The 23,794-nt window shown below is 40.7% G+C and overlaps 2 protein-coding genes across 5 annotated transcripts; one reads left to right on the plus strand and one right to left on the minus strand.

Moving 5' to 3' along the window:
* Window positions 1-337: 337 nt before the first annotated feature.
* Window positions 338-2,200, minus strand: LOC119030329 (EKC/KEOPS complex subunit Lage3). Its single transcript, XM_037117807.1, has 3 exons — window positions 2,109-2,200; window positions 1,341-1,469; window positions 338-1,249 (listed from the first exon to the last, which is right to left on the minus strand). The coding sequence occupies exons 1-3, from the start codon at window positions 2,144-2,146 to the stop codon at window positions 1,135-1,137; spliced, it is 282 nt and encodes a 93-aa protein (XP_036973702.1). The 5' UTR covers window positions 2,147-2,200; the 3' UTR covers window positions 338-1,134.
* A 546-nt stretch (window positions 2,201-2,746) lies between these two features.
* LOC119030328 (cGMP-dependent protein kinase 1-like) lies at window positions 2,747-23,779 on the plus strand. Of its 4 annotated transcripts, XM_037117803.1 has the most exons (21): window positions 2,747-3,341; window positions 4,799-5,025; window positions 7,334-7,463; window positions 7,591-7,657; window positions 7,751-7,850; window positions 10,005-10,118; window positions 14,825-14,930; window positions 15,024-15,087; window positions 15,259-15,336; window positions 15,533-15,627; window positions 16,869-16,934; window positions 17,071-17,145; window positions 18,346-18,442; window positions 18,535-18,674; window positions 18,769-18,858; window positions 18,947-19,088; window positions 19,166-19,329; window positions 19,637-19,759; window positions 19,848-19,910; window positions 19,998-20,064; window positions 20,140-23,779. In XM_037117803.1, exons 2-21 carry the CDS (start codon window positions 4,812-4,814, stop codon window positions 20,236-20,238), a joined length of 2,094 nt encoding a protein of 697 aa, XP_036973698.1. In that variant the 5' UTR covers window positions 2,747-3,341; window positions 4,799-4,811; the 3' UTR covers window positions 20,239-23,779. The 4 variants fall into 4 exon arrangements, with proteins under 4 accessions (XP_036973698.1, XP_036973701.1, XP_036973699.1 ...); XM_037117806.1 differs by lacking the exons at window positions 2,747-3,341; window positions 4,799-5,025; window positions 7,334-7,463; window positions 7,591-7,657; window positions 7,751-7,850 and adding an exon at window positions 8,589-8,606; XM_037117804.1 differs by lacking the exons at window positions 2,747-3,341; window positions 4,799-5,025; window positions 7,334-7,463; window positions 7,591-7,657; window positions 7,751-7,850 and adding an exon at window positions 9,335-9,702.
* The last annotated feature ends 15 nt before the right edge of the window (window positions 23,780-23,794 follow it).

Raw genomic sequence — 23,794 nt, forward strand, 5'->3', positions numbered from 1 at the left:
ACTACAATCAACAAAAATTCAGTTCACTAGAAGGTTATCTCGTTATGGTCTCAGACATGACTGGATACTGAACATCGATACTTTTATGATACCGATGGAAATACTATCGAGTGTCTAAATGTCTCATTCAATACCATATTTCAACACCTAAGGATTTAATACTGCTGGTGATGAATGCTATTCTGCTATTCCTCTGTTGAAGTTTTGTGGAAATTCGTTCAGTAGTTTTTGTGAAATCCTGATGACAAACCAACCAACCAACAAACAGACACAGATGAAAACATAACCTCCTTGCAGGAGGTACTGAGTGTCAACAATAAAAATCTTTAAAAGCGTACATATTTAACAACTTTCTCTTTAATGAAAAAAACTCTGTACAGCACAGTCACTGAAAAAAATCATCACCTCATTCATCAACATGTACTAAATGGTTTATTACACATTATAATGTAGCTATGGGCAGACATTTGTGAAGGCACAAAATGTGTCAACAATTAGATGAAGTTTTACTGTGTTCATAGTTTATCATGTCTATATAACATGATACAATTATGGAAGTTTCACAGGAATTTTATAAATACATGAATAAACACTTAAAACTACAGTATAGTGCATCTAGACCATTTATTAAATGATAACTGCTTATTAATCCTCAACAGCGGGGCTTAAAATCAAGTGCCGGTCCTTCTTTTGATTGACTGCTTTGTCTATAGAATGTTCCGAAAACTGTCAAAAATGTTTAGCACAGTTGCCAAGAGAACAAGAGATGTCTCTAAATGACTTGTTTTGTTCAATCTGATTTGTAAAGACATAAAAAAGAAAATCCTTGCATCTGACAAGCTGCAGCCACAGAGTATTAAGGGTTTCTGGAGCTTGTTCAAGATCCAGTTCTACTGATATCTCTCTGGTCTGTAAGGAACCAAAAGCCTTTTTCCTTTAACAAAGGTGGTTAAACTAAAAACTGCAAACTACAGTCAAACCACCGGCTCCTTAGTCCCACTTAATGAATCAGACATCAGATTTTCCTGCTTGAAACAAAGCTGCCAGTCCTCAGAGTCACTCCCTGTTGTCTCCCAGAGTCGACTCCACATGGAGGATGAAGGATCTATTCAGTCCTGAAATATCTGTCAGGCTTCACTGTGAAACAGGAGGCCCAAACATCTCCATGGTCTCCAGAACGAGCGACAGATGATCCAGGAATGAGTTCACAGACACTCTGAGGATCCGAGCTTCATCTGCGCTCCACCTCCTGAAACACACGAAGAAGAAGTTCAGCAGCAGACATCAACACTGTGACTGTCGGATAAAGGTGGAGGAGGGCTGAAGCCGTGTTTTCTCACACAGACAGCTTGCTGCCGGACACTGTGAGCTGTTTGCTGATGCCGCCTTTCCTCGGCTCTCGGTCGGGCGACAGAGAGCGCAGAGCGATCTCGGCCTCACGAGACGACGGGAAGGGAACTTCCAGAGAGCTGCACGAGGGTCAAGGAATCTATCAAACATATCTACAGCATGTTCCTTTAACTGATGGGAAACACTTTTAAAAACTGTCTGTGAGAAATGTTTCTATCCAAACTGTCTGTTGTCTAAAAATAAAATGTTCTCTTTTGTTGTTTGTGTGTGGGCAATGACAGTAAAGTCAATATATCAGAGATTGAAGCAAAGTACCTAAAACATTTACTCAAGTGCAATTTTGATTAGAGGATTAAAACTGTCTACCAGTTCAGATTACAGAATATAAATCAATAAATGCATTCATCTGAGGCAAATAATGTATTTCTACTCCACTACATTTATCTGATAATTTGGGTTAGGTTGCTAATCCTTTCGCCAGTTTAATACGCATTAAGATTAGCACTGCAGCCAACCATTATTTTCTTTATCAATCGATTACTGGACAGACATTCACTCCGGAGACACCCAGCGGCGCCTCTCACTCAGGTTCACCCAGTGTGGGCAGCAGGAGGACGGTTAGCCGTCATAGCTTTATAGCGCTGAGCTAATGGTTAACCGTTAACATGGCGTCTTTCTTAAACAAACATAAAGATAGCTCTTTAAAGAACACAGTTATTACTGAAATTTGAATATGCAGAGCTGACGTTAAAGGATACAACTCCAGTTGGTTTGTTCCTTCGTCTGTCGCCGCCATCTTGCTTGTTATGTTGAAGAAGAAGAGGAACTTCCGGTTTGCTCTTCTCTTCTTCTACGGCAGAAACACAGATTTTAACAGGACAGAGACAGTGACGGCGCGCTTCCGCCCCCCAACGGCGGACTGTAGTATTACAGCTACGTAAAAAATGACAGCGTAATCAAAGTACAATAAAGTATGATTTGGTCGATTTTATGAGACACTACCACGTACACGTTTTCGTATTTAGGATACAGACTTTTGTCCTGAAATGTTATGAATGTCATGGCTTTGTGTTGCATATATTTACATAAGAATAAGGTAAAAATAGCAAAACCTCAATTTTGAAGATATGTTTAAATATACACTTAAGTAGAACACTTCGTATATCAGCAAAGTCCTTACATGTAAGCAGCATCTCTTAAGTTTAAAATTGCACATTTGTAAACATAATCATATTTGCCATAGGGGGCGTACATTGCCTATCTCATTATATTTATAGAGTATGGTATGTATTGCGGTATTGCTGCTGAGGTTGTGACCCCATTTCTCAGTGTTTTTACAATTTGTACAAAGCAACAAATAAATGAATATAATAAATTAAGAAAATAATCAAAAAATAATAATAAAAATAACCTGTATTTGCAGTCTTGTACAAAATAGTTCAAAATGAGCTCTACCTCAACTAATTTAAATAGTAAAATCCTTCTTTTACATTAAAGCGTGATACATAATAATCCAGTGATGTCATATGTAATTGTCTTACCACATTGAGTACTGTTACTTTTAATACTTGCAGTATATTTTCTTGATTCTACTTACATAATTTTACTTCAGTAACATTTTAAGCAGAACTGTCACTTGAGTATTTTCACAGCTTGCTCTTAGTACTTTTACTGGAGCACTGATGTGAATACTCCTGTGGACTTTTATTTTGTAGTAGTGCTGTCAACCCCAGCTGTGCTCATCTGCGCCTCCTCTGTCCTCTGAAGCTCAGTCTGTCTCTCTCCGGTCCACCGCTGCTGTTGTGTCCACAGCCACGACATCGCCTGGACGTGTTCATTCACTGAGTTACATCTGAATGGTTTATTAATTGATCTCTTCGTCCCGCTCGGAAATTAAGAGGCAGAACCGACCGAGGACTGACTCTCCTCCTCCTCCTCCTCCTCCTCCGGCTGACAGCGTTTTAACGATCCGCACTTCTAGACTAGAAAAAGTGAGTATGATGGATCAGTTCACAGACTTCAAGATATATATTCACTGTGTATGTGGTGTTAATTAGATCTTCACTAAGTGACTGAGACAAACGGGCTTGTTGGAGTAGAGAAGAAGACAAAGAAACAACATGTTTAACTTGAGTGAAAGAAGCATTGAAATGCTCTGTAGAATACAAATCCTGCATTCATTGCTTAAACAGTGCTTTAAAATGGTTTAAAAAAAATGCTCATTCTGCAGACAGATGTTCAGATATTTATCATATTATTGTATTAATATCAATAACATTATATATAGGTACACACTCAAAGAAACAATAATATGTCTTAATCATTTTAATTACACATATTCATATCATTCCATGTAATTCTGTTGCACAAGTTCTGCTTAAAGAGTCACATCTAATGCAGTTCTTCTATCATGTTGAGTCACCAAGTCTGCATTGATTTAATATAATCATACGGAGATATTTACGTTATTTACGTTGACTCTGAAGTCAACATTTGTGGCAAATCATTATTTTTTTCAGTGTCCTGTTGCGTTTTCACCTTGGATCAATAAAGCTTTTTTTTAATGTATAAAAAGACATTTTATTTTATTTGTTTGATTCATTTTCCTGCAAAGGTTAGGCCATAAAAGAACGCAAATGCAAGGCATAAAAAGCCAGTAGTCCAAGTCCAATATCCAAAATGCGGGCAATAAAACCAGGGATTGACAAAACACAGGTAGAGGAAAATCAGAGAAAATGAAAAGAGTAATACAGAAACCTGAGGAAGAGCAACAGAAAGCCAGTGGCAGCAAAAGGAGAGAACGCAGGACCAGGGAACAGGAAACAGTAGAACCAACGAAGAAGAATGAATCCGATAGTCCCTGTTCTTCTAACATCAGTTTATGTTGCGTCAAGTCGGAATGAGGGAAGAACATGAATGATGTTCTGCATTTCATTGCTCAGAGGGTTAAAAAAAAAAACATTGACAGCTGTTTCCTCTGTTAAGTGACAAAGAAGAGCAAAGGAGATGGATAATGTTAAATATATTTAATAAAGATGCACGTTACCATCAACCCAGTGTTTACTTTCGTCCACCGTGTTTCGGCATCAACTCGGCAACATGTCTACTAAAATATTCTCAGACTCGCTGAGTTCTTCACGTAAATTGGTTGACGTTTTACGATTATTCCTGCAGCACTATATGAAAGCACTATTAAATCCACAGGGGCTGACTGGCTAGCAAAAAGCGCAGGTGTACATTGAAACCACGTGGGGAAAAAGACAAAGACAGGAAGTGGAAAGTAAATCATGACTCACGAGGATATAACCTGCAAAGGAAAAAAAGGAACAGTAGCAAAAAATGGAAACTCTAAAGTAACAAATAAGTACCACAAACTTTACTTAAGTAGAGTTCTTAAGCAAATGTTATGTAACATGATTTTTTTTCCCTCCTCTTCCTCCTCCTCCAGTTTGTTTTTTTACATGGCTGTCTCTAAGAGCACCGGCACTCTGAGGGATCTTCAGCTGGCTCTGCAGCTGAAGATCGAGGAGCTCAGACAGAGAGACGCTCTCATCGACGAGCTGGAGCTGGAGCTGGACACTAAAGACGATCTGATCCGGCAGCTGCAGATAGAACTGGACCGACACCGCAGCGCCTCGCAGCAGGCGGTCAGCTCCGGGGAGGCGGTGAACGCAGGTGAGTCAGTGCAGAAACACCTGACAGGGTAAGATATGATATGAAATGAGTCTGTGTTGATGACTAAACATTACTGGATCTTTGTTTTAGATTTCGTTGAGTTGTGTGCTTGCATCATCCCAAATGCTTCCAACGGCGTGTTTTATTTGGCTTTAACTTCCAGGAGAAAGTTAGAGAATGAGGGAGGAAGTCTGCACTTCTCGTTTCGTTACTTACGCGACATTGACAGTGAGATCGTTTGGGTTTATTCACCCCAAAAAGCCACACTGGTTTACTGTCCATTAGCTGTAAGCTAGCGAGCAACGACACAATTCAGGTCAATCACTCACCAAAGACTCTTGATCTCTCTCTTCTTCTTCTCCTCTCTTCTCTCTAATGAGATAAAATGAGGTTAAAGCACATTTTTCCTCCAGCTACAGTCAGCAGTCAACATTACAGACCATAAACAACTTACAACCCCTCCGTGGATCATTGCTGCAGTCAGGTTAATTAACAGAAGTGAAGATAAATCCACTTTTTAATCCCAAAAGTAAAAAGGTATTCTCTGATATCTCCAGATCGGAGCGGCATCTGATGTGACTCTGGGTGTTTATTCCTCCAGAAGGTTTGGTTCTGCATCTGACTCTTTCCTCCAGTGCTGGAAGACCCCTTGTGGTAGAAAATAGCATATTTTGCTAATCAGACATCAAATTAGTTGATGTGTTATATTATCTTTAAATCTCCATACTCCTTCTATATGTCTTTATCAATTTATTTTACTGTCCCAAAAAGTAAAAACGTTGCCTATAAATATCTATTAAGTGTTTGCTATTATATATTTACAATGATTCCACACGTTACATTTTATTTTGTTTTGTTTCACATCCTACTCATCAAGACATCCCAGTTCTTTATACTTGAGAAGATAAATCAACTTGAATTTGAGCTTAAACTGCCCCCAGATTGTTGCAATTCCAGGAAAAAACCCGGAGGATGTGACCCGGCTGGAGGAAGACCGCAAAATATAATTACAACGTGTAATTTTCTCATTTAGAAGATATTCGCTCATTGAGTCACTCGCTTCGGTTTCTCTCCCCCTGACATGCAGCCGCCGAGAGGAAAAGAAGACAAAACCGCGAGAACTGTTTTATCAGACGAAATGACCGATATCTGCGTCAACAGTTTCACGTCACTGCCTCCATGAACCATATAATACGTGATCGGAGGAGAAATCCTTTGTGCTCTTGTTTAATTCCAACACAGCCGCGTGTTGCTGAGCTGCAGCTTGAAGGTGAAAGAAGACTGTGGCTGAAGCTCCAGGCTTATTGTTTGACAGCGACTGGAGTTTGTGTTGTCAGGAGACAGACTGATTGATTGTGTTGATCTGCACATCACACACACATCACACACACACACACACACAATAGATAGGAAAAGAAAAAAAAAGAAGATGTTGTAAATAATGCAGCAAAGGATTTCTAGCCAGACTCAGACTTCAGGAAGTTGCCGGTTGAAAATATGAAAAAGGTCCAAACCACTGGGACACCGGGATGATGTGGGTTGTTCATTAATTCAGTATTGTGCTTAAAGGTCCAGTGTGGAGATAATATTCTGCATCATGTTTTCATTAGTGTCTAATTATCTGAAATGAAGAATCGTTGTGTTTTTCTGTTAACTTAGAATAAGCCGATTACATCTCCAGAGGCAGCAGGTCGTCCGCCACAGAGGCTGCCGTGTTTCTCCAGCAGCCTAGAACAGACAAACAGAACTCGGGCTCTGGAGAATACCTTTTGGGGGTTTTTTTGGATTTTAGCAGCCACCGTGTGCAGATTTGATTTGGCTGGTTAGTGTTATGTGAGATGATTTACCTTGAATGTAATTGGTAAATCATCCCCCCTGTGATCGCCTGTTTCCTCTAACAGTGTCACGATCGTTAGTTTTTTGAAGCAGGATCAGAACCGATGCAGCAAAACCAGAGGTGTCATCTTTTCTTATTCCACACGTTCTTCTTCTTTGTCGAAACCCGGTGCCTACATTACCTACAATGCAAGCTACGTAAACTCACATCTTTCTAACTCCACACCAGGAAATTTGTTTCATTTTGAAAACTTGCCATGCGTCTTGAGCGACGCCACTTGAGCACGCTCATCAGACTCTTCTGTGAACGCTGAGGTCTGTCCAAACCCACAATTAACCCCCGTCATATTCCAGCAGATATGTGGTTGGAACGAGGGGGTTAATGGGGGCCCAGCAGCTCATGCGTGTGGATGTGACCGGCAGGTTGTGCCTGCTGAATGAATGTCCTGTTTCATGTGTCTGTGACGAGCAGCGGTTCAGCCTCCTGCAGCACCTGATGAGCCTCAGCGCACGAAGAGACAGGCCATCTCCGCAGAGCCCACAGCGCTGGACCCCTCCCAGCTCACCGACGTTACACTCACCAGCTACAGCAAGAGCAAAGAGTGAGCTGAACACACCCACACACACTAACACACACACACACACACACACACACACACACACACACACACACACACACACACACACACATTGATGAACCCCCTTTCTGACCTTTTCCTGTTTTTGTAGGTCTAGTGAGCTGATCCAGAGGGCTCTAATGGACAACGACTTCATGAAACACCTGGAACACGGGCAGGTAATGACACCTCTCTCATCACCTTCTGTCTCGTACTTGTGATTTGAAAAAAACAAAACAAAAAAACACTCATTTGTCGGCTCATGTGTGCAGATTCTCACCATCATGGACTGTATGCACCCCACCAGCTTAGCCAAGGGCTGCTGTGTCATCCAGGAGGGAGACGACGGCTCCATGGTCTACGTTCTGGAGGGTAAGCCTGGTCAATCAAGTATTCAATCATATAAGAAAATCTCCTTACTTCTCACTTGATTTTTTTTACCTCTGTAAAGCTTCCAAGTGAGTTTACCGTCTCAGCCGCTAGTTTCAATTAATCTCAACACAGCATGATGTTAATTTTTTAAACGATGCTCCCATTTAGACGATGAAGCAGGGTACACTTTAGGGTGTGGCTTCCTTGTGATTCACAAGTCTCTACCACAGAGTGTCCTCCGGTTCTCAGTCAGATCCAGCCAGGACATCGTCTCCACCTCCAGCCTCTTGTCAAAATATGCTCACTTCTTGCTCCAAAGAACCACGTAGGCAATGTCCAAAGCACCAAACTCGAGGCTTCAAAATGCTACAGCTAGAGTAGTTCACCAACTAGCCATGAGAAGTTGTTCTTTACCTCGAAATAAGAACTTCACTGTTTCATCCTGCGGGGAACATGAACCTACATCTAAATTTGTTCCAAACAAGAGGAAAGACAAGGCAACACTGCTACTATCAAGATAAACTATCCTCCCAGTAGACCACAGCCTGTTCTGTCCAGTGGGACTACAGTAATTCAAGGTGAAGCGCTGAATTGGTCTGATATGGACGGACAGGCCATTACTTTGAGCGCAGGCAGCACAAGATTGCAAAATAGCCTCTATCAGCCCGAGTAAACAGAAGCTCCATCAGAGGCATTATGTGACACCATGTAAAATGTGGAGAAAATAGCGGGAGGAGACGAACATTAAGCCAGCAGGTGAGGTGATATCAGGGTGAGGTCATTGTCTGGGAGATGTTTTAGTGTGTGGAGTGATAAAAAACGCTGCTCACACACATACTGCATGAATGAAAAGCACAGAGACTTGAGTCGTGGCTTCAGTCCGGTTCAGTCATGTGTTCCCGACACCTTCGCTCCTCTCTCTCATCAAAGCCTTAATTGTTGTTCCCTCTCAAGGACAGCCAGTCTTTCACACACTTGCGGCTGAAAGGCAGCGCTGCTGCGGTGCGTTGCTCCCTCGTCTCTTTTAAGAGCTGTTTAAAACACCCCTGATGAGCCCAAGTCGTTTAGTTCTAACAGAAGCTAAATCCTCTCTTTTGAATTCATGGCTCTCCTTAGGGGTCTAGTTAGGTTGGATTTCTTCTCATTGTGATGCCTATTGCCAGTCTGTGCATGCCGTGTGTATTAGGGAATGTTGAAACGCTAAGTATATGGCTGTAAAAGGATATCTCAACTACTTTACTGTAAATGTAATCACTATTTGCACCGTTAACAATACTGCAAACTAACCGAGAAGTGAAGGAAATTGAAACAGCATTGTCACATAATCATAGGGTTGGAGGCAAAGGTAGCTCTAGCTGTAGTTAGTTACGTTTGTTACGTTTGTTTTTACAGTTAACCTAGCGTAGAGTATTTACCGTTAGCTAGCCATCAGCTCAGCTAACATTAGGTCGCAATGGCTCTTTTTCACACTTAGTAAGAGCTGTACTATACATCTTGTTTATAACATTTAGATTTTGTTTCTGTATACAGTGTTTTTGATCATTTTGATAATCACCTCAGTGTCTTAGATCACCATTAGCGACATTAGCTGTCATGACACACACTGTCTTGCAAAAAGGGAGCAGTAAAGCTCTGTCCTCATTGCTCATAAAGTAGTCTTTGTTTTTCATCGTTAGTAGCCAGCTAGGCTAGCTGACTGTCTAGTTGACCTCGCTGATGAGGTCATTATCAAAATGATCAAAGAAAAATACTGTAAATAAAAATGGTAACTGTGGAGTGAAGTCAGGGTTGTCAACTTTCTTGTACACAGATAAGCTACAGCGGCACTTGAGCTAAATGCTAACATTAGCAGGTAAGATGTTTACCATGTTCACCGTCATAGGTAAGGGTGTCTACTGTGGTACATCTGAAGCTAAAGGGAATGACATTGGTTTTGTGTGTATTTCTTTTTAAACCGAAGTATTGGAAAAATGTCAAATGTGACCTGATGATACCGCAAATGACAAGTCAGGAAATCCTCAAAGTGCACTTTATCCTGAGGGGAACACGAAAGTATAGTTAGTTAACATGATCTTCTGAATATTAGCATCTCCTGTGAGCATGTTAGCATGTTGTCATTAGCTTAAGTTGACACCACTGCTTTGTCCTTAACAGAGGGAATGGTTGAGGTGACTAAACAAGGAAAGAAACTCTGCACCATCGGTCAAGGAAAAGTGTTTGGGGAGCTGGCGATCCTGTACAACTGCACTCGCACAGCAACTGTAACAGGTAAACGCACAAAACATACAATTACCACACACTGGACGTAGCAACCTGCCGCTCCCATCAACAAGCCCATTATCCTCGAGCAGTTTGATGTTCAGACATGGCAGAAAGGGCTCGTGATTTTGTCAGTCAGTGTCACAGACATGTGACCCCGACAGTCACGATGAAGGCCACCACATCCATCAGTGCTGCTGGAAGTGAAATGATTTCAGACTGTGAAAGTGCTTTAATGGTGCACTACCATTTATTCATATACTGGCAAATTGAAGCTGTGATGAAGGTCAACCACAATCATCATCCCTGTACAACATTTTTTTTTTTTGCCATCACCTGTGGAGCTCTTTCAAAATACTGCTGCGCACACACACACACACAAAACATATTTGTTGTGGTTATTCCTCTCTCTTAGAAAGACGTGCTGAGTTTTCAAATGTGGGGCTTAATGCTGTTATATCTCAATATTAGCAGATATCATAGAAACAAATCACAAAATCTGAGTAAATAAAACAGAATGCTAATCAGATTGTGTTATGTTGTGTGAACTGGCACTTTAAAGGGTAAGCTGACAAATGAAAATGTCAATTGACTGAATACTACGGAGTAAATTTGAACCATTGGTTACATGAAATTATATGATTGTGATCTTGTAACTCCATCTTGTAAGGCTTTAAACTATGCGCTTGATGCCGTCCCACCGTGGTTCGGGTGTGGTTTAGATGTGACGAGCAGCAAGGTTAGCATAGCTGCTATAGCATCAGTTATGTCAGAACTGGAGAGTACTCTTCATTGACGGAAGTACAAAGAACCACTGAAGGCTTTTCTCAATGTAAAAACATGTTTTACCATCCCAGATGGTTCTGTGTAAAACACCATCTAACGTAGTTTTGATTGTATAAGAGTCGTGAAAGAGAAATGGTGGACTGATTTTGGATGCAGCTTATGGTTTGATTATTATAGCCAGGATCTGTTTCACAATTGGTAAAAGTTTGGCATCCCATCCCCTTGCAACGCTAATGTTTGAATCATCTCCCCTCGCCTCAAGTTGTTGCCAGGTTGTGCACTAGCTAACGCTGCTGAAAATCGAGAAATCTTTAACGAGAAAGCTTTAACATATGAAGATTGTTGACGTTAACAATCATTTTGATATCATGTATTCACAATCAAAATAATGTTTTTAAGGAGAAGACATATTTTTATTCTGCACCTTTCTACAAGCTCTGTAGAGGTTTTATTTAAAAAAAATATTATCCGTCTTCATAACAGTGTTATCAGTTTGAACTGTAAGAAGAGCCGATGGTTGTTGAGTAGTTGCCAGGCAACCGGCAGAGAGTCCAGGAAGCTATTGGTCACAGCCAAGAAAGAACCCACGTAAAATGGCGAATTATCGTTTTCGAACAGTTTCGCTTTCTGTTACACAACCATGATATAACGTGTTTATAAGTGAGCTTTAAAGATGCTGCTAGATAGATTTTGTTACCTTTGTACAGAGCAGACTCGCTGTTTCCCTTAAGCCAACCGGCTGCATCATACTGACACAAGAGTAATATCAACTTCTCATCAAGAAAGTGAACAACTTTATATTCCCTGTGACAGTCAAGTGTTTTATACGACGGGCCCAAACCATGTTGAATATAGTGATAAGTTCATGTCTACGAATTATAAGAAAAATGTTTTTATAGGAAAGATAATCCAAAATTCTTCAGCTTACCTTACAACTGAGCAACTACCACAGGGATACAAGGTTAGAAACTGGAAAATATGTTCACTTTGTACGCATCTTGAAGGAGAAAACTCACCACTGACGAGCTCTCTTGATGTCTTCGACTTCCACTCGTGTCACTTTTCATTCCGTCTCCTTCACCTCGCTTGTTGACGTTATTACACTCAGCTTGTTGTTGCTCTTGCAAGTTAAATCCCTTTATTTTCCTGATGGTCGCGCATTAGATGATGGATTGGCTTTAAATGTGGTGTCGGTCTGTTTTTCTGTTGGTGTGTTTATCTGTGTGTATCACTTTGATGTGCTGGAGGGATGCCTAGACCACGACTGATAAAACGATGCGTTTTTGGCAAGAATTTGTTTACAGCGCTCTTTTCCTAGGCTGTGTGAGGTATAAAAAAAAAAATCAGACAGCTCTTTAAACCTCATTTATCTTTAAGTGAGGTGCCGAGTTCACCTTTTGTCTCCTCTGTTTCAATCAGCTTCCTTGTTGTTGTTCAATGTCATTCAACTGAGAGAAAGAGTGAAAGCACATTTATTATCACCAAAGAAATCAGGCTCTCGATTGGAAGTCTGAGCAGTTACAACGTTTATCTGTAGTTATTTTGAATCGGTGACTGGACAGAAGCAGTCTTTTCGGTGTATTTTCTGACACATCTTTAATGTTGTGGCTCATCAGTGTTGTTTCCAGTCCAAGCAGACAGTTGTGTTTGCTACCACACAGCAGACAGACAGATAAAAACTAGCTGGTGAACACAGCGGAGCGCTTAGCAGCTAAAGAGCCAGAGCTTTCCCTGCCAGACGGGTGGTGGAGACCAAAAAACAGAGCAAAAATGGAGTGAATATTGGACTTGCGTTCATCTGGACAAAAAACATGATCGAACGAGTCACGTTGCTTCTCAATTACTGGATTTGTTATGAGGCAACTGTTTCTAAACAAGTCCTCTCGGTAAACAGAGATGATCAGAAAAATCTGTCCTCAGAAAATCAGATCTGATAATTAGTCAGCTCATTGGATACGAGATACACATTCATATATGTATAATTTACCTTTAGTTGTACTTTTGATGCTTACTGTAAGTACATTTAATATCAGACACTTTTACTCAAATACTATTTGTATGGGTGACTTTCACTTGTACCACAGTAATATTTTAACATGATATCTTTACTTTTACCCATGTATGACTCTGAGGTACTTTTTACAACACGGACTATAAGACATACCAACCAAGTATCAGCTGAACGTATTCACTGATTTGGCTCAGATTGAACTAACTATCCCCATGTTGAGTGCATGGTCTCCTGTAGCTTAATAATAGATGTGCACTAAAGGGCCACTTTTCATGCACTGAATGAGCAACTTTATTTGAAATTGTAATGATTACTTTAATAAGACTAATAAGACTAGGGAAAAATAAAAAAAGTCAAAATTTTATTCTCTGTCTGTACTAAACGATAAATTCCAAATATGTGGAACTGCTCACGAAACTGTCTGGCAGGCTGAATCTCTCCGCTGGGCTGCTAGTTTGAATCTCTGCCGAGATAACGATGAAGACATCATTAAGGGTTATTTTCTCCGACAGAAGAAGAAGAAGAACTCCCTCCCGAGCAACTGTCGACAAATTGATGAAGTGCTCCTTTAAATTGTAAAATGAAGCCGAGGCTGTAGGATGAGCAGTTTGAAAAGCACTTGATGCTCAGTGTGGATGAGGAGCTCCATACTGAAGTGTGTTCACACAGATTGTGGTAATGAGAATAATGGAGGACGGGGCAGAGTGTGGGGGTTTAGAGAGGGCCAGGGGCGATGAGCATACATGTAATTAAACATCAGTACAGAGGAGACGGTGATGCCTGAGAAACATGGAGGAGATTGAAAAGTGTCACCTGCCCTGCTGGATTTAAACACTTTCCTGTCCTTTGAGGTGAAGATTGTAAGATAATGTGTTCTGGTTCCAACTGTGACGCAGAGCAGCAGGATGTAAACAGGTTGTAAAATTAAACCTTTGATGGGATTAACCGAGGGAGATAACCACTGATGTTTACGCGTGTGTTTTTCAGTTTTAATTTCACTTGATCGTTGTGAGGACATTTCTGCAGAGTGAGGTCGGTCCTCACTACCTCAAAGGAGAGTATGAAGGTTAGGGATTGGTTTTAGGCTGAGTATTTTTAAAAACAGAGTTTTCAAACAAAAAACCTCCAGATGAGCATTTTAGCACCATTTTCCATCAGCATCCAGGCTAACATAGGCATTACTCATTAATGTACCATTACTCATTAATGTACATCAGGCATGCCAACAGAGAGCAGATTTTTAGGTATTTTGTCGTGATGAAAAAAATCCCAGAATTACTTCCCTTCCCTAAAAAAACCCAGAATATATGAATATGCAAGTCATTTTCAATTAATTAATTAATTAAGTTGAGTGTAACAATTAGACACAAAATGTCTCCTATTTCATCACATTTGTAACATCATATACGTAAGGTCACATATGGTATCATGCATCATCATATACGTAAGGTCATGTAATGTGACATATACAAGGTCATGTAACGTCACATACGTAACGTCACGTAACATCACAGATGCAACGTCATGTAACATCACATACGTAATGTCAAATACGTAACATCATGTAACATCACATACCTAATGTCATGTAACGTCACACATGTAACATCATGCAACATCACATACGTAATGTCAAATACGTAACATCATGTAACATCACATACGTAAGCTCCATTCTTATTGTGTGTCTGCAAAAAACATACCTCCACGCAGTTAGCAAGATGTAGCCTTAAACAAAATATTTTCAAGAACTTTCTACTCTGACACATAATACACAGATTTACTTTCATTGACCCATGTCTATTTATGTATATTTCTAAAAAAGCTTTAATGTTTTTTTGTGATAACCCTGGTCATTGGAGACAAGAGAAAGTTTACTTTTACTCTTATTTCCCTCTCTTTCTCTATGTGTCTGTAGCCCTGACTGATATCAAGCTCTGGGCGATCGACCGTCAGGGTTTCCAGACCATCATGATGAGGACTGGTCTCATCAAACTCTCCCAGTACACAGACTTCCTCCGCAGGTACAGCTCACACATAATGCTCCCCACTTCACCGTTTTTAGCTCTCACCACATGAGAATGACTCACGTCTCTCACTCTTAACTCTCCTCCCAGCGTTCCCTCGTTTCAGTCACTACCCGAGGACATCCTCAGCAAACTGGCTGATGTTTTGGAGGAGGTGACGATTTTCTCCAAACAATTTCTCATTCTCGCGCTCGCTCACAGACGTACAGTATCTGTTTCTGCCATCTGTTCCCCCAGTCTGACAAATACAAATCTCTGGAAACATTCTGTTCAGTAATCTGAGGTATTGTATGCACATGATTCACTTCTTTCTGCTCTCCAACAGACTCATTACAGCGACAGTGATTACATTATCCGTCAGGGAGCTACCGGGGACACATTCTTCATCATCAGTGAAGGACAGGTGAGGAAGAGGGATGACAATGGATGAACAGAGAGCAATTAGCAGAGAGGGAAAATGGGATGGTTTCAAGGCTTCAGCCTGGCTGAGTTGGTCCCAGCTCCGTCGTCAAACAGGGTCATTGTGGTACTGTGGCTCTTAACTGCTGTACTGTTCAATGACACAGGATAACAGAGGCTGTGATCTGTGATTTCTACAGGTGAAAATCTCTCAGCAGAACTCAGGCAGTGACGAGCAGGTGCCTGTGAAGACTCTGTCTAAAGGGGACTGGTTTGGAGAGCAGGCTCTGAAAGGGTGAAACACAAACACACAAACTCCCTGAGAATCATTCTTTATCATTCGTACTTTACCATTGCTACATGTTTTAATATTGATGCCCCACCATCTAAGCAGAGAGCTGCAGTGTTTGTTGTACCTGAGATGTCTAGAGTCAGTATGTATCTTGTCTGTTATCTCAGAACCAAAGACTGAAGAAGCAAAGCGTTATTTATACTGCCTTAAAAACTTCTGAAGGTATTTTCAGTCTTCAAATTTTTAGCCTCTCATCATTCACAGGAATTTTCCCTCTTGACCGTTTGAGCAGTACGTCTTGATTAGCCACAGTCCGAGAACCGACTGTGCAGACATCCGCGTCATTATCGTCCGCGTAGAAAGTCCCCAGATTCCCTTAAAAAAATCACACGGTTTTATGATGGTTGAGTCAGGAGTAACTTTAGGAACATTGTGACACACTGTCGATGACAAATTCTGATTTATTTGGGCCTTGTTGTTAATTTGGCAAATGTTAGACATAAAGATAATACTTCCTGTAAAAAAAAGATCATGTCAGTTTGTCCCAGCGACCTACATGATTGTTTGCCTATAGAGCTGGAAAGCGAAATCTGATCACAAGTGGTCGCTAGACGCGTGTTAATACCAGGTGTGAACCGATTGGCTGTTTTTCTGTCACATCTGCCGGCCCGGCTCTGCTCGGTTTGACACGACGCAGCAGGGATTCACATTTCCACAACAGATGAGCTAAAAACAGAAGATAGACTGATGATGGTAAAGCAAATGGCCGCAGCACAGTTTGAATCAGCACAGACAAGAAAATCTACAGAGCTGTCCACTTGCGATCAGATCACTCAGGATGGATGTTCATACCGGGTCTGATCAGGGACTCTGTATGCAAGTTTGCTGCCTCTAAAATTTGCCTCAAGTTCTGCCTCCTCCTACTCGTGAACGGAGGAGGCACAGAATGCTTCTCCCACGCATGAAAACTTGAAAAGACGCTGTCAAAAAGCAAAGAAATCCTGTCAAAGTGGCTTTACTATTTGTTCTCACTTCACTTAGTTCATCCTCAACTCAGACATGTTACTCAGACTCCCGGTTTCACCCAAGTGTTTAGTCCCCTCGACGCTTCCTTGATGAAAATAATGGATTCCTGGAAATCTCTGGTGTGTTTTGGACGTTAAGGAATCCTCTACTGAACACTGCAAAAATCAGCCCAACAATAATTCACAGACTTCTGTCTCACGTCTTTGTCTCTTTTGCAGAGAGGACGTTCGCACAGCCAGTGCCACCGCTGTGGGAGATGTCACATGCCTGGTCATTGATAGAGAGTCAGTGAGGATCTTTGTTAACCATGAACATCAGTTTTCATACGCCGGGGCAGTCTGTGGCTCACTTTGCTCTCCTCTCTAAAGACATCTTTGTGTTGCTTGTTTGCTCTGCTGCTCATTTGCACATATTTCCCAGGTCTTTCAAACAGCTGATTGGAGGACTGGATGATGTCAACAACAAGCAGTATGACAGCGATGAGGTCAAGGCAAAGTGAGTTCATCGTTATATTTTGGGAAAGTGTCCTTGTGTATGTAGAGGTTTATATAAGAGCTGCTGTAGAAGGTCAGATGAACATTATGACAACATTTCGAGAGTCTGTATTTTTCTACAGTTTTCCCTCTGAATAAAAGCCCGAGTTAATGGAAATCTTACAAGGTCGCATCCGTTAACATTCCTCCCAACACTGCCGACACGACTCAAAACTGAACTGACTGAGTTTTGGTTTGGACAAGCACTGAAGTTGTGCTTGTAGTATGATTTGCGTCAGCTGTTTCATTCATGCCTCACAATCACAGGATCACTCATCAGAAGGTCAGCTGACACTCAGATGTTTGGAGCATGAAAGCACATCCATCAAGCAGCAACAAGTCCGAATATAAACAGATTGAAATCACAGTAACCTCATATGAAGCAGATAGAATAGCCAATAAGACACAAGAGTACAAAATATATAGAAGTACATACACAAATACTAGAACAGAACTCAAACAAGCACAATTTAAATATGTAATGACAATAAAGTTTGAAAACAATGTAAGTGACTTATTTGTCGCCCAAGAAAAAGTCCAGAGACTCCCTCATGAACTTGCACAATTTTATGAGTTGTTGTGTTTCGGAGAAGCTTTATAAACAAACATGACAAGTGTTTGAATATTCTGGCCTTCTTATAAGTTTGGCAAAGGTTATACATGAAGAAATTTCTTTCTTTGTGTAAAAAAAAAAACAACCTGTCAATATGCAAGTTCAGTAACCAATATAGGCTACTTCTTTGTCACCTGAGATAAAAGTCCCCAGACTCCCTTTGAAAATGTAACAATTTTGTGAGTAAGGTGTTAGAAGGAAATTCATAAATGTTGTGAAACACCGTCTATGACGAAATCTTAATTACTTGGTCCTTCTTGTAAATCCGGCAAAGGTTATACGTAAGAGAATTTCTTTCTTTGACTAGAAAACATCATGTCTCTTTGGCTAGCTAACTAAGCTAAAGTAACAGCTCAGGGAAGGAGACCATTACAGCCCACACTGTCACAAGCACAGGCCTCTTGTCTATGAGTAGGAATGCGCATTTTCTTCTTCACAATGGGTGGATACAAACATTAATCACATCTTCTTTTGCTGATTTTACATATATTCAGAAGGAAACTTCATTGAACTTCTTCTTCTTACTGTGTCCTCCTCTGCTTCCTGTAGGCTGCAGGCAGAGGCCGACTTCTTCTCCAGCGTGACGCTTAATGATATCAATATAATCTGCACTCTGGGGATGGGAGGCTTCAGTCGAGTGGAACTGGTGAGGATGTGAAAATGCTCTGCGGCGATTGATAATGTAAAGATACATGCTCTCTTCCTGTCTGTACTGAGCGGACATTTGTGGGTTTTCAGGTGCAGTTAAAGAATGACACCACCCGATCGTTTGCTCTCAAAGTGTTAAAGAAGCGCCACATCCTGGACACCAGCCAGCAGGGCCACATCCTGTCGGAGCGCCGCATCATGATGGAGGCTCACAGCCCGTTCATCATCAGGTCAGATGGTGTTTTTACGTGTCTGAGGACTGCGAGGATTTACACAGGTGTAAAACAAAACTATTCATTTAGTCTAACTTCTGTCATCCTGCAGGTTGTACCGCACTTTCAGGGACTCCAAATATCTCTACATGCTGTTGGAGGCTTGCCTCGGAGGAGAGCTGTGGACGCAGCTGCGAGACAGGTGTGTGATTGTGTATGTGTGAGTGTGTGTCTGTGTTTTTGGCTCTGAGAGAACGAGACATCCTCAGTGTCAGTCGTTTACCTTTCAGGGGCTCATTTGATGACAGCACCACTCGGTTTTACACTGGCTGTGTCATCGAGGCGCTGGCTTTCCTGCACTCCAGAGGAATCATCTACAGAGACCTCAAACCTGAGAACATCATACTGGACAGCCGTGGATACGCCAAGCTGGTGTGGACACGTTTCAGACGAAGTGGATCAGGTTTCTCTTAGAGGATATTCACAACGTGTGTTTTCCTTTCTTCCAGGTGGACTTTGGCTTTGCTAAGAAGGTGGGTCTGGGGAAGAAGACGTGGACATTTTGTGGGACTCCCGAGTACGTCGCCCCGGAGATCATCCTGAACAAAGGCCACGACAGTTCAGCTGACTGCTGGTCTCTGGGAATACTGGTCTTTGAGCTGCTCAGTGGCAGGTACAACGGATATTCATTGAAGAAAGTCAGAATATCTTTTTTTAAAAATGTCATAATTTGATAAAGTAATGTAATTAAGTTGTAATTTTATGCAAAAATATAAAAATAATGAACTCTTGAGAAAAAAGTCATAATATCTCAGGAAGGGTTAGGGAATTAGAAAGCACTGAAAGTATTCAGAGTAAAAGTACACCTGTGACTAATAAACTATTATAAGATATTATTAGGTAATAATGACTTGTGCTTTAATGAGTAACTGGATAAGTTGGAGCTCATTTTGATCCACGTCTTCCTCTCCAAACTCCAGTCCTCCATTTTCCGGCTCTGATCCCATGAAGACCTACAACATCATCCTTAGAGGCATCGACATGATCGAGTTCCCCAAGAAGATCACCAAGAGTGCTGCCAACCTCATCAAACGACTCTGCAGGTTTTCAGTCCGCCTGAAGCGTCCAGATAAAGTACAACACGGTGCTGTTTTGTCCTCGTAATCATTTTTATCACCCGTGTTTTCTCAGGGACAACCCTTCAGAGAGGCTGGGAAATCAGAAGAATGGAGTGAAAGACATACAGAAACACAAGTGAGACTGTGAAGATGCTTTTCATGAGATTTCGCTCTTCTATAGGAGATGAGCCTGTAGTCATGGCAACATGTCCTTGTCCCTCAGGTGGTTTGAGGGCTTCAACTGGGACGGTCTCCGCCAGGGAACCATAGACTCTCCGTTCACGCCCACGGTGGGTGTCCTTCAGTGTCTCTACGAGCCGACAGCACACAGATGACAGCATTAACGTCCTGTTTTCCTCCATCAGGTGGACGGACCGCTGGACAACAGCAACTTTGACTATTTCCCAGAGGACACCGAAGACCCTCCTGTTGACGAAGAGTCTGGCTGGGACCTCGAGTTTTAGCAGGAGGTGATCGCAGTCTTCGACTGAACAAAGAAAATAGTGAAACCAGGATTCTTCAGAAAGAGGGAGCGAATCCACAACAGACGAGTTCAAGCTTTTTATTTCTTACCAAAACAAAGAGAACAAAGATGTGAAAAGCCAAAAACAAACACCAAGAACAAACAGACAAGTGAATGATCACAATGACAGAGTATTACAGACACTGTAAAATCTAAATATTTAATTGAAAGAGTATTCAAAACAAGAACAAGTTGAACTATTTCAAAATAGTCATAATTTACATTAAAAAAAAGTATAATAAGTATTAATAGTGAGTATAATAATATGTTGAAAATAATCAGAACTGATTCAGAGTAAAGTCTTTGTGGAAAGAGTAATAAAGTTAGAATACAACAAGAAAAATCTAAATTATGTAGAGAATTGAGTCCCACTACTTTCAGACATATCTCAAGAAAAAGTGGGAATATTAACAAAAAGGTAATAATTTCAAATAAATTATCATTTTAGTAATATGTTAAGAAAAGTAAACAGATTCCAGATAAAGTCAAACTTCTTTGTTGAAGGAGAAATATGTTCAGAATAAAGTTAGAATTCAACAAGGACAGGTGGAAATATGTAGTGAATTAAGTGCCACTGCATTCAAAAAGAAGTTGTCATATCTCAAGGTTGAAGTTTTACTAAAAGAAATTCTGAGAAACTGAAATCTGTTTGAAATAAGGTACTACCTTGAGAGAAAAATATATTTTATCTAAGGAATAAAGTTGTAATATCTGCTAAAAAAAAACATTTAGACATTTAGAGAATTGATTCAGACCTTATAGATTCGAGGGAAATAACTTGTTTTGGGGATTAAGTACTTCTGTATGTTCTATTTAAACACTTCTTTTTCAGGCTCATTATTTTCAAACCAAGTAGAATAAAACCTCTATTTATTTTAAAATCTGACACAGAGTTATGACGTTTAACATTTTCTTCTTACTTCTTCTTCTTACTAGCTTTTAGGATCCATCTATTCCAAAGACGAGCAGTTTAACTGTAGCTTTAATTTGAAAGGCTGAAATACAGTTTTCTCACATGCTGTTGCTTCTTCTTCTGTCCCTGTTGAAAATATTATGATGCTTCTTACAGTAATTTATCAGGTCAGACAGATTATGTATTTGCGAGATTGCGGTCAATCAAAGCTTTTCCTCATAATTTATATATTCATGTATTGTGATGTGAATGAGGTGCCTTAAAGAAATAACAACACAGAACCATTTTCTCTCCTGAGTGAGACGAAAACGATCAACATCTTTTCAGAGCATTATGCTGCCTTCAGGTACAAGGTCTGCTGGGATATAATCCGTCAAGGTTGATTCGGTATGATCAGTAGACCCACAGGGGTAAATATGACGGGGACAGCTGGGCCTCTCTAATCCCCAGGTGACTGAGATGTGGCGTTTACGAGCAGAGAGAAGAAGAATCTGGTCAGCGTTTGACAGGAAGGAGATATGTTCTATACTTTCCAATTATATTTTCAATGTAACACTGTCGACACCTTTGCCTTCTGTCCCCAGTGAGTCACACTTTCCTTAAACTAATGTGTCTGACAGTCCATCCTCAAACTGTGATCGTCTGATCATAATTTAAAGGAAGATTTCACCTGAAAAATACAAAAAAAAATCATGTCGATTGAAAATCAGGAGACCTTTCGATGTCCAACAAACATTTCTGGGGCTTTACAGCAACAAAAAAATGTTTGCTTTCATTTCTTTTTTTAGCCTCACAACGCTGCGAAACAACTTGTTTGAGCCATTCGGTAAAATTGGGAAAGTCGAGGAGAGCTGCTGGATTAAATTATTTTATCGTTACTCAAGTTGGCCTTGCACTTACAAAGGAAAGGAACAGAAAGGAAAAGAGAGGTAGTAAGAGGAAATGAAAGAAAGGAAAGGAAAGCTAGTAAGAGGAAAGGAAAGCATTAAGTTAGTCAGCTCAGTCGGCGGTAAATCTCTACAGGCCAAACAGAAGTTTGGGGTATTTTCATGTCCGGGAAGTCGAGCTGTTTTGGCTTCTAACCGTCACTGAGCAGCGTTCATAAGACTAAACGCGGCTCCGCCTCCAACGCTGGGTCCAGATTTAGTGTCGTTGTCTGCAACTGAGAGAAACGAGAACGTCTCATTTCTCTTGTCACGTTACATATGAAACTCTCAAACACTATAAAAGTGTCTCTCTTTTCAGATTATTGTGACTTTATTTTATCTCAGACATTTCCCTAATGTCCCAACAAAGATTGATCAGAAATCACGGATTAAAACCTCCAGCTGACTTTTGGAAAAAGGGAGAACAGGCTTGTTCATATTCTGTCTTGTGTGTTTTCTGGTTTGTGTTTCCTCTGTGTTTTTATTGTTGTTGACAGTTAAACAAAAAGTATTTTTGCACTGAAACCGCAGAAGACTCGAGCGCCATCTCAGCTTTCCACTTTTAGACGATTTCTCTGACTTGACTGTTTCCTTTTGCTTCCCACAGTCCTGCTTTTATAGTCCGTCTCTCTGTGTTGTTCACTTCCGTTTGGATGTGGTTTAAATGTCTATATATACTTTTGTGCGGTATTTAATTGGAAAACATAGTCGGAAAAGTAACCCCACAGCGACAGTAACACGGCCTTGGATGTGGTTTTATGTAACTGACTTAACATCGTGCTCATGAGGAGATTTTACTGTGTTTGGTTTTGAATCAGGGAAATCATTAAAGCTTGAATCAGCACGTACCTGTAGATAAACGGAGTTAGCCAACTTTATGTTTCCCCCCACATGTCTCTGGTCTGGGGAGCTGAGTGAGTGCTGGAGGGGCAGTTAATGAAAACTAAAGCGTGAGCACTGGGAGATGTTTATCAGCCCGTTGACCTCCGGGCTAACGAAGTCAGCGGAGTCATGTGAGGTTCACTGGTTCCTGTGGTGAAGCGGGCCGTGATGGAAACGCAGCCGCCGCCACTAACGACTTTCTCACTATTCGCTGATAACCGCCGCGATGATAAGACACACGGGTTTTTCCACATTTCCCACAACAACACAGCTAGCTGGCTTTCAACCAAGTGGGGAGAACGTTAGCTCGACTGGCTAACACTAAATCATGAGACATGAACAGCCAGCAGAGTCTTTGTTGATCTATAATTAACTGGCTCAACTTGGATAAAAACCTTCAGTTCTGAAAGGAAACATTTTGGGAGACATATTCTATAATTGTTGACAGTTTTGTTAACTAAAATCTCTGTATATCTGCTTCACGTGATCATGAAGTGTGTTATAAACCATGTAATAATAGTTTTTACGTGTACTTATATGAATTTGAAACAAATGTCTTTTTGTCATCATCGGTGTGTTCCTGCAATTCTTCCTGTGTTTGTGTATTTATAATATTTTTATTTATGCATTTATTTTTTTAGAAATTGATGTATGTATGTTGTTTTTAAGTCTTTGATGACAACATGTTGGTGCTTATTGTCATCAGTTTGCAAATCTGATTGTAATTCCCTTCAGGTGATCATAATAAATGAAGTTCACATTGAAAACTGGCCAAG

The sequence above is a fragment of the Acanthopagrus latus genome, chromosome 12 (genome assembly GCF_904848185.1).
Source record: "Acanthopagrus latus isolate v.2019 chromosome 12, fAcaLat1.1, whole genome shotgun sequence".
Classification (NCBI taxonomy): Eukaryota; Metazoa; Chordata; class Actinopteri; order Spariformes; family Sparidae; genus Acanthopagrus; species Acanthopagrus latus.